Source organism: Etheostoma spectabile, unplaced genomic scaffold (genome assembly GCF_008692095.1).
Source record: "Etheostoma spectabile isolate EspeVRDwgs_2016 unplaced genomic scaffold, UIUC_Espe_1.0 scaffold00010857, whole genome shotgun sequence".
NCBI classification, from domain to species: Eukaryota; Metazoa; Chordata; class Actinopteri; order Perciformes; family Percidae; genus Etheostoma; species Etheostoma spectabile.
The window spans coordinates 10001-21332 of NW_022603873.1; the positions used below are offsets into that span (position 1 = coordinate 10001).

At 44.7% G+C, this 11332-nt stretch overlaps 2 protein-coding genes across 2 annotated transcripts in view; one reads left to right on the forward strand and one right to left on the reverse strand.

Moving 5' to 3' along the window:
- Window positions 1–4972, forward strand: part of a1cf (apobec1 complementation factor) — a gene marked incomplete at its 5' end in the record, with an annotated part of 14562 nt that extends 9590 nt beyond the window's left edge. The window contains 3 exon segments of the mRNA XM_032509028.1: window positions 689–825; window positions 1284–1420; window positions 2154–4972. Of these exon segments, the coding sequence (XP_032364919.1) occupies window positions 689–825; window positions 1284–1420; window positions 2154–2308 (429 nt within the window).
- A 1006-nt stretch (window positions 4973–5978) lies between these two features.
- LOC116679361 (scavenger receptor cysteine-rich type 1 protein M130) lies at window positions 5979–11332 on the reverse strand (the record flags this gene model as incomplete). Its single annotated transcript, XM_032509027.1, is given in 7 exon segments — window positions 5979–6271; window positions 6923–7005; window positions 8173–8457; window positions 8552–8863; window positions 9870–10151; window positions 10941–11225; window positions 11314–11332. Coding segments are annotated over 7 exon segments (1356 nt in total), but the record flags the coding sequence as incomplete, so codon positions are not given.

The window sequence follows — 11332 nt, forward strand, 5'->3', positions numbered from 1 at the left end:
AAAAGAAAGGATCCATGTACGTGACATCCAAAAAGAAAAGAGCCATGTAAACAACATCCAAAAAGAAAAGATCCACGTAAACAACATCCAAAAAGAAAGGATCCAGGTAAACAACATCCAAAAAGAAAGGATCCAGGTAAACAACATCCAAAAAGAAAGGATCCATGTATAAAACATCCAAAAAGAAAGGATCCATGTAAACAACATCCAAAAAGAAAGGATCCATGTACGTGACATCCAAAAAGAAAGGATCCATGTATAAAACATCCAAAAAGAAAAGATCCATGTAAACAACATCCAAAAAGAAAGGATCCATGTACGTGACATCCAAAAAGAAAGGATCCATGTATAAAACATCCAAAAAGAAAGGATCCATGTAAACAACATCCAAAAAGAAAGGATCCATTTAAACAACATCCAAAAAGAAAGGATCCATGTATAAAACATCCAAAAAGAAAGGATCCATGTATAAAACATCCAAAAAGAAAGGATCCATGTACGTGACATCCAAAAAGAAAGGATCCATGTATAAAACATCCAAAAAGAAAGGATCCATGTAAACAACATCCAAAAAGAAAGGATCCATGTATGTGATCCACTGGTATTTGTTGGCTGTAGAGACGTATTCAGGTGTTTATATTGTATGGCCTTACGCCCGGTGAAGATTCTGATCCTGAATGTGTTTCAGGTCCTGGAGGAGCTGTGTCAGAAGAACAACTGGGGTCAGCCCGTCTACCAGCTGCACTCGGCCATCAGTCCGGACCAGAGACAACTCTTTCTCTACAAGATCACCATCCCAGCTCTGGCCACACAGTACCCCAACGTGTAAGAGTACTAGTACTTCTGCTCTAATGTATCACAGTGCAATATATATCACAGTGCAATTTGGGCCACTATGTTGCAACCAATGGGCCACTATGTTGCAACCAACGGGCCACTATGTTGCAACCAATGGGCCACTATGTTGCAACCAACGGGCCACTATGTTGCAACCAACGGGCCACTATGTTGTAACCAATGGGCCACTATGTTGCAACCAACGGGCCACTATGTTGCAACCAACGGGCCACTATGTTGCAACCAATGGGCCACTATGTTGCAACCAACGGGCCACTATGTTGCAACCAACGGGCCACTATGTTGCAACCAACGGGCCACTATGTTGCAACCAACGGGCCACTATGTTGCAACCAACGGGCCACTATGTTGCAACCAATGGGCCACTATGTTGCAACCAGTGCCAATGGGGAGTTCCCACACCAACTAGGTTTCTCTCTGTGCAGCCACCCGTTCACGCCCGCCAAGCTGTGCACGGCGGTGGAAGAAGCTAAAGTCCACGCCGCGGAGCACACGCTGCAGACGCTCGGCGTGCAGACGGAGGCCGCCGCCGACACCGGCTGTGCCTCGGTAGCCTTCCCAGGTATGTGAAGGTCCGTACCCAGAGTCAATTAACTCTTCACCTAACGAGCTGCTAACACACTCACACTGCCTGCACAAGGGAGACTGTCCTCCCCTTAACGTTGCCCTCATGTTGCCCTGATGTCATACTCATGTTGCCCTCATGTTGTCCTCATGTTGCCCTCATGTTGTCCTCGTGTTGTCCTCGTGTTGTCCTCGTGTCATACTCATGTTGCCCTCATGTTGTCCTCATGTTGTCCTCATGTTGTCCTCATGTCATACTCATGTTGCCCTCATGTTGTCCTCATGTTGTCTTCATGTTGTCCTCATGTTGCCCTCATGTTGTCCTCATGTTGCCCTCATGTTGTCCTCATGTTGCCCTCATGTTGCCCTCATGTTGCCCTCATGTTGTCCTCATGTTGCCCTCATGTTGTCCTCGTGTTGTCCTCGTGTTGTCTTCATGTTGCCCTAATGTCCTCATGTTGTCTTCATGTGGCCCTCATGTTGCCCTCATGTTGTCCTCGTGTTGTCCTCGTGTTGTCTTCATGTTGCCCTAATGTCCTCATGTTGCCCTCATGTTATCTTTGTGTTGTCCTCATGTTGCCTTGATGTCATACTCATGTTGTCCTCATGTTGTCCCCATGTTGTCCTCATGTTGCCCTCATGTCACCCTCTGTGTCTTCTTGTCCCTGCAGGTTCCACTCTGTGTCTTCTGGTCTCTGCAGGTCACCCTCTGTGTCTTCTTGTCCCTGCAGGTTACACTCTGGCGAGCCCGGTGGCGTCTGCCGTGTCCTCCCAGCTGAAGCAGGCGGTGTCTCTGGGCCAGGACCTGACCGCCTACACCACCTACGAGGGGTACCCCGCCTTTGCCGTGGCAACGCGCCATAGCGACGCCTACGGTGTTTTCTAGAAGACCAACAACACCGAACCGCTCGTCTGTCCCGTCTCTAAATATAAATATATAAACCTACACACATATACTGTATATAATATATACATATTATATATTACCCCGGACCCAGACCCCGACCCGACCCCCAACCCCGGACCCAGACCCCGACCCCAGACCCCGACCCAACCCCGGACCCAGACCCCGACCCCGACCCAACCCCCGACCCAACCCCGGACCCAGACCCCGACCCAACCCCGGACCACGACCCGTACCTCGACCTTAACCCAGCCCCGTACCGACCCAGACCCCGGACCTAAACCCCGACCCCGGGTTGGTTCCCTAATCTGGTCCCGACACCTTTGAACCCGCTGCTGAGACCTTCGGACTCGTCGGCCGCCCTGAAGCAAAGTCCTTCACCCCCCTTCACCTTTAAATCTTCTTTCATCTAATCATCTCTGAGCGATGAGTCATATCTGATGATTTAGTGATGTCATAATTAGCTGGCCTGTGATTGGCTGTCGGGTTGGATTCATGTTTTAATTACTTTTCTTTCATTTTCATGTTTTTTAGCATTTTATAGTCTGTCTGTCGTGTGTTTACGATATCTTTTAAAAATAGAATTCGTTTCATTTTTCATCCTTTGTGTTTGTGTTATCTTTCAGATATCTGGGATTTGTAGTTCTTTTAAATGTCTTTCCATTGCAAAATGTAGTTTTGCAGCCTTGTCTACCTTTGACCAATTTTAGCGATTTACCTGAAATTGTTTGAATTTAATCGTTTCACTTTTTACGACATTTTTGTCACTTTTTCACTGTTGTGGGTGTTTTTTTTTATGGTTTTGGTGTTTTTTCAAAACTCTTTTGATATTTTCAATGTCGACATTTTCAGACGTCCCATGTTTTGGAAACAAAAAGGGTCAAACATGAGGGTTAAGCCACTGAGGCATTCTGGACTTTGTAGTTCTACTAACCAGGAATCTGTAGTTTTTTTTCGCCGAGGCCGACGCTTTGAGGATGTTTTCGTATTTGAGGTGTTTAACGGTCACACGTCGGCTTTATTACGACGACGACATTTAATCAGAATATTATAAAAACCTCAGACCAGGATCGGGACCAGATTCAGGTCTTTCGCCTTCGGGTGATGTTTCCGTTCCACGTTTCAGTATTTTTTATTTTTTATCGTCACATTTGCGCATTATCTGCGATCTTTGTTCCACTTCTACCTGAAACATCTGCCCCCCCCCCCCCTCCATCCACCATTTGTGACTTTAACCACCGGGCAAATAAAAACTTAAATGATAAATGAGGAAAATCTGGGGTGAAAAAATGTAAATGTAAATAAGATAATTTGAGCAAATAATTTAAATTTAAACAATGATATAAAAAATAATAATCTGAGCAAATAAAATTAAAAATTGAAATAATTAAAACCTGTTTACAGACGGCAAGACGGTATTTTTTACTTTTTGAAATAAAAGTGAACGATCGCGAGTTAACAGACTGCGATGTTTCTGGAGACTAACGATCGCGAGTTAACAGACTGCGATGTTTCTGGAGACTAACGATCGCGAGTTAACAGACTGCGATGTTTCTGGAGACTAACGATCGCGAGTTAACAGACTACGATGTTTCTGGAGACTAACGATCGCGAGTTAACAGACTGCGATGTTTCTGGAGACTAACGATCGCGACATACAAGCTACGATGTTTCTGGAGACTTACGATCGCGACATACAAGCTACGATGTTTCTGGAGACTTACGATCGCGAGTTAACAGACTACGTTGTTTCTGGAGACTAAAGATCGCAAGTTAAATGACTACGATGTTTCTGGAGACTAACAATCGCGAGTTAACAGACTGCGATGTTTCTGGAGACTAACGATCGCGAGTTAACAGACTGCGATGTTTCTGGAGACTTACGATCGCGAGTTAACAGACTACGATGTTTCTGGAGACTAACGATCGCGAGTTAACAGACTGCGATGTTTCTGGAGACTAACGATCGCGAGTTAACAGACTGCGATGTTTCTGGAGACTAACGATCGCGAGATAACAGACTACGTTGTTTCTGGAGACTAAAGATCGCAAGTTAACAGACTACGATGTTTCTGGAGACTAACGATCGCGACATACAAACTACGATGTTTCTGGAGACTAACGATCGCGAGTTAACAGACTACGATGTTTCTGGAGACTTCCAATCGCGAGATACAAACTACGTAGTTTCTGGAGACTAAAGATCGCGACATACAAACTACGATGTTTCTGGAGACTAAAGATCGCGACATACAAGCTACGATGTTTCTGGAGACTAACGATCGCGAGTTAACAGACTACGATGTTTCTGGAGACTAACGATCGCAAGTTAACAAACTACGTTGTTTCTGGAGACTAAAGATCGCGAGTTAAATGACTACGATGTTTCTGGAGACTTCCGATCGCGACTTAACAGACTACGATGTTTCTGGAGACTAACGATCGCAAGTTAACAAACTACGTGGTTTCTGGAGACTTAAGATCGCGAGTTAAATGACTACGATGTTTCTGGAGACTTCCGATCGCGAGTTAACAGACTACGATGTTTCTGGAGACTTCCGATCGCTAACATCGAGCTGCGAACACGCCGAAGCGGAGACAGTATTAAAGTGCCTGAAGCACTTAGAACTTATTTTTATACCAGGAGAAAGATAAATACGACTATTTGTTATATATATGCTACGAGTTATTGTGCATTCTCTAATTCACCTGGAAACGAACGTGTGAAACTGAATCATTACTAATCTGAGATGAGCAGAGAGAATTGTGGGTAATCTGGAAGGCTTTGATATCATAATGATGCATTGTGATGTTCCATGATCCCGAATCTTCCCCAAATAAAGAAATGAACACAGTGTCTCCGTTGTGTCTGGATTATATTCATTAGAGATTACATTACCACATGCAATTATGACATTAGCTTTGGCACAGGCTAAATACTGCAAACAAAAATGCTAGTTAACATTAACATAGGCACAGGTTAATTACTGCTAACTAACATGCTAGTTAGCATTAACATGGACACAGGCTAATTACTGCTAACTAACATGCTAGTTAGCATTAACATGGACACAGGCTAATTACTGCTAACTAACATGCTAGTTAGCATTAACATAGGCACAGGCTAATTACTGCTAACCAACATGCTAGTTAGCATTAACATAGGCACAGGCTAATTACTGCTAACTAACATGCTAGTTAACATTAACATAGACACAGGCTAATTACTGCTAACTAACATGCTAGTTAACATTAACATAGGCACAGGCTAATTACTGCTAACTAACATGCTAGTTAACATTAACAAAGGCACAGGCTAATTACTGCTAACTAACATGCTAGTTAACATTAACATAGACACAGGCTAAATACTGCAAACAAAAATGCTAGTTAACATTAACATAGGCACAGGTTAATTACTGCTAACTAACATGCTAGTTAGCATTAACATAGACACAGGCTAATTACTGCTAACTAACATGCTAGTTAGCATTAACATAGACACAGGCTAATTACTGCTAACTAACATGCTAGTTAGCATTAACATAGACACAGGCTAATTACTGCTAACTAACATGCTAGTTAGCATTAACAAAGGCACAGGCTAATTACTGCTAACTAACATGCTAGTTAGCATTAACATAGACACAGGCTAATTACTGCTAACTAACATGCTAGTTAACATTAACATGGACACAGGCTAATTACTGCTAACTAACATGCTAGTTAACATTAACATGGACACAGGCTAATTACTGCTAACTAACATGCTAGTTAGCATTAACATAGGCACAGGCTAATTACTGCTAACGAACATGCTAGTTAGCATTAACATAGGCACAGGCTAAACGAGATCTACACCGCTGCCCGGGCTCCTTCAGCACCGAGGTTATGATAATCCAGCTCCATGTTCTCCCGGGGGTCCCGCATCCGCCCCCTGGAGGCCTGGAGACACATGACAGCACACGTATCCAGACAGACAGAGACAGACACAGACAGAGACAGAGACAGACACAGACAGAGACAGACAGACACACAGACACAGACAGACAGAGACAGACACAGAGACAGACAGACAGACAGAGACAGACAGAGACAGACAGAGACAGACACAGACAGACAGACACACAGACACAGACAGACAGAGACAGACACAGACAGACAGACAGACAGACAGAGACAGACAGACAGACAGACAGACAGACAGACAGAGAGAGACAGACAGAGAGACAGACAGACACACAGACACAGACAGAGACACAGACACAGACAGACAGAGACAGACAGAGACAGACAGACAGACAGACAGACAGACAGAGACAGAGACAGACAGAGACAGACAGACAGACTATAGTGTTACAGCAGCAAAATCAGTCACACAGCACAGAATATAAATATAATGAAATAGTAGGAAACTATACAAGTTAAATAATATTAATATTAATAATAATAGGATAAAATACAAGAAGTGATGTTTGGATGTATCCAGCCTGCGTTGGCTCCCGGTGCGTTACAGAATAGATTTTAAGGTTTTGTTGTTGTTTTTAAGGATTTAAAGGGTCTGGCCTCTCTAATGAGAGGAGGCGTGTACGGTACCTTGACGATGAAATAGATCACCACGGTAACCAACAGCAGCGCCAGCGGCAGGACCACCAGTCGGATCGGAACAGCTGCTGGATCTGGTGGAACACATGAGACCACATCAGCTCTCGCTAACCATGAACTTCAGGGATGTTGAATCCTAAAAATCACATGAGATATATAAGACGATGTCCATGTGGACTAGACTTATGTAAGCAGGTGAACTCCAGGAAGGAGGAAGAAGAACCTGATGTCCATGTGGACTAGACTTAGGGGAACAGGTGAGCTCCAGGACAGATGAAGAAGAACCCGATGTCCATGTGGACTAGACTTATGGGAACAGGTGAGCTCCAGGACGGAGGAAGAAGAACCTGATGTCCATGTGGACTAGACTTAGGGGAACAGGTGAGCTCCAGGATGGAGGAAGAAGAACCCGATGTCCATGTGGACTAGACTTATGGGAACAGGTGAGCTCCAGGACGGAGGAAGAAGAACCTGATGTCCATGTGGACTAGACTTAGGGGAACAGGTGAGCTCCAGGACGGAGGAAGAAGAACCCGATGTCCATGTGGACTAGACTTATGGGAACAGGTGAGCTCCAGGACGGAGGAAGAAGAACCTGATATCCATGTGGACTAGACTTAGGGGAACAGGTGAGCTCCAGGACGGAGGAAGAAGAACCCGATGTCCATGTGGACTAGACTTATGGGAACAGGTGAGCTCCAGGACGGAGGAAGAAGAACCCGATGTCCATGTGGACTAGACTTATGGGAACAGGTGAGCTCCAGGACGGAGGAAGAAGAACCTGATGTCCATGTGGACTAGACTTAGGGGAACAGGTGAGCTCCAGGACGGAGGAAGAAGAACCCGATGTCCATGTGGACTAGACTTATGGGAACAGGTGAGCTCCAGGACGGAGGAAGAAGAACCTGATGTCCATGTGGACTAGACTTAGGGGAACAGGTGAGCTCCAGGACGGAGGAAGAAGAACCTGATGTCCATGTGGACTAGACTTAGGGGAACAGGTGAGCTCCAGGACGGAGGAAGAAGAACCTGATGTCCATGTGGACTAGACTTACGTAAGCAGGTGAGCTCCAGGACGGAGGAAGAAGAACCTGATGTCCATGTGGACTAGACTTACGTAAGCAGGTGAGCTCCAGGACGGAGGAAGAAGAACCTGATGTCCATGTGGACTAGACTTACGTAAGCAGGTGAGCTCCAGGACGAAGGAAGAAGAACCTGGTGTCCATGTGGACTAGACTCACGTAAACAGGTGAGCTCCAGGACGGAGGAAGAAGAACCCGATGGTGTTATACACTCCCTCAAAGCGGATCCAGACTGGACACAGGTGGAGTGGATCTTCCATGCAGGTCTGTAGGCGTCCTCCCTGCTTCCTGCATAAAGAGGAGAGCTACAGTTCAGCTTCCTGCAGTACACAGATGCCGATTCCTTCGGGGTCTGGTCTGAGCCGTCTAGTGGTCTCCAGTCTCCCTGGTTCACCTCCAGTGTCCCAGTACAGCGACTCCACCCCCCCACCAATCTGACGGGCTCTAAAAGAAACAAGACAGTCATCAGCTGAAGGATCAATTCATTCATTCAACAGACATGACCCAGACCAGATCAGATCTGCAGCCCCTCTTCTACCTGAGCAGGTGAGTCCAGCAGCTGGTCCAGGTGAGCAGGTGGTGGTTCCATCTGAGCTTCTACAGTCCAGCAGAGCAGACTCGTTGCCTCCACACTGGAACTCTTTGGTCCACATCGGAGGCTCCCCGTCTCCATAGAGCCCCCCCTGGAGGACTAAAGGAGTCCCACAGCCAAGCTCCCTGCAGACCACCTCTGCATCCTGCTGGTCAAAGTCCTGTTGACACACTGAGGACCAGGTCTGGGTAGACTGGTTAGTCTTCACCTCCAGTCTGCCTGAGCACAGACTGGTCCCGTTCACCAGCCTCACAGAGTCTGGAATGGGGGGGCGGGAGAGACTTGTGTAGTCTTGCTGTTGACAGTGCTTTTGTGATATTATTTACATTTATTTCTCAAAACATTTTTGGCCACTTTTTAACGTTTGGGTTTTTCTTTCCGATGCTTTTGAAGCATTTTCAGACATTTGTCACTTTTTCGTTAACGTTCTTTCGCTCATTTTTTTATCGTTATAAAAGATCCAAATTTATCAAAAACCTTTGATATCGGAACTACGACCAGAAGAACGCTAAAAAAAAAAAAAAGGGACAATGTTGAACAGAAACTACAACAAAACAGAAAAAACTACGAAAACATTTTACAATTCAGAAAAATGGATCCAAAAAAAATTCAAAAAAAAAAAAAACAAGAAAAAAATAAAAAAATAATGAAAAACTGACAAAAAATAATCTAAAAAAATGGACAAAAAACCTGAAAAATTATTTAAAAAAATCTGAAAAATTAAAATAAAAAATTCACAAAAGTCACAACGAAACCCGGGAAAAGCAGCAAACAAATTGCCAAAGAATTGACTAAAACATCTTTAAAAAAGGCCAAACATTGGAATAATATTGACAACAATGTTGAGAAAAGTGTAGAAAAACAACTATTTTTGGGGGAAATTTCAACCCAGAAACAGTCGACGGGAAGACGACACGACGGTAAAACTAATGTTCCGTTATTTGTTCTTGAGAAGAGCGTCGTGTGGAACAATCACCGTTATTTTTCTTAAAATCCGTTAAAAAGAAACCACTTCTCTGATAGACTATTTATTATTATTTTTTATTTTAAATGGGTCAAATTTGCCCCGAGGACAATAAAGAGGAGTTAAACTCTGTTTTTGACAGACTTAAATATATATATATATATATATATATATATATAATATATATATATATATATATATATATTTAATAAGGAGACTTTAACCACAACATGTCCGAGGCATTTTATACCGAATCCCTGGAGGGTTCCCCGTCAGAGGTGATGTCAGAGGTGGTCTTACCTGAGCAGGTGATCTTCATGATGGAGGAGGAGGGGCCTGGTGTCACACACTCTCTCAAGGTGAACCCAGAGTGGATACAGGTCTGACTGATCCTCCATGCAGATCTGGGTGAGGACTCATTTCTTCTTCCTGCTGAAACAGCAGAGCCACAGTCCAGCTCTCCACAGACCACCGCTGCTTCCTTCAGGGTCCAATCAGAGACGTCCACTGGTCTCCAGTCTCCTCGCTTCACCTCCAGTGTCCCAGTACAGCGACTGGACCCCCCCACCAACCTGACGGGCTCTGACAGAAACAAGACAGTCAGCAGCTGAAGGATCGATTCATTCATTCAACAGACATGACCCAGACCAGATCTGCAGCCCCTCTTCTACCTGAGCAGGTGAGTCCAGCAGCTGGTCCAGGTGAGCTGGATATTTTATTATTTGCTGCATATTAAAGCCTTTTCATTAGCTACTGCAGCATGGAGGGTTTATAACATGCTACAATCCAGGATATCCCACAGATAACATGCTATAATCCAGGATATCCCACATATAACATGCTATAATCCAGGATATCCCACATATAACATGCTATAATCCAGGATATCCCACATATAACATGCTATAATCCAGGATATCCCACATATAACATGCTATAATCCAGGATATCCCACATATAACATGCTATAATCCAGGATATCCCACATATAACATGCTATAATCCAGGATATCCCACATATAACATGCTATAATCCCGGATATCCTACTCGGCCCCACATATAACATGCTATAATCCAGGATATCCTACTCTGCCCCACATATAACATGCTATAATCCAGGATATCCCACATATAACATGCTATAATCCAGGATATCCCACATCTAACATGCTATAATCCAGGATATCCCACATCTAACATGCTATAATCCCGGATACATAATCCAGGATATATAATCCAGGATATATAATCCAGGATATATGTCTGCAAATTCTTCATCTGTCATGTCGCTAGCAGAACTCTGAGTCTCAGTAATTTCCCGCCAAAATAGAGTTTTTACTGAAAACATCAGATGTCAGAGGTGGTCTTACCTGAGCAGGTGATCTTCATGATGGAGGAGGAGGAGCCTGGTGTCACACACTCTCTCAAGGTGAACCCAGAGTTGATGCAGGTCTGACTGATCCTCCATGCTGATATGGGTGAGGACTCATTTCTTCTTCCGGTTGAAACAGCAGAGCCACAGTCCAGCTCTCCACAGACCACCACCGCTGCTTCCTTCAGGGTCCAATCAGAGACGTCCACTGGTCTCCAGTTTCCTCGCTTCACCTCCAGTGTCCCAGTACAGCGACTGGACCCCCCCACCAACCTGACGGGCTCTGACAGAACCAAGACAGTCAGCACTGAAGGATAAAGTGAGTTTCATTCAACGACATGACCCAGACCAGATCTCAGCCCCTCTTCTACCTGAGCAGGTGAGTCCAGC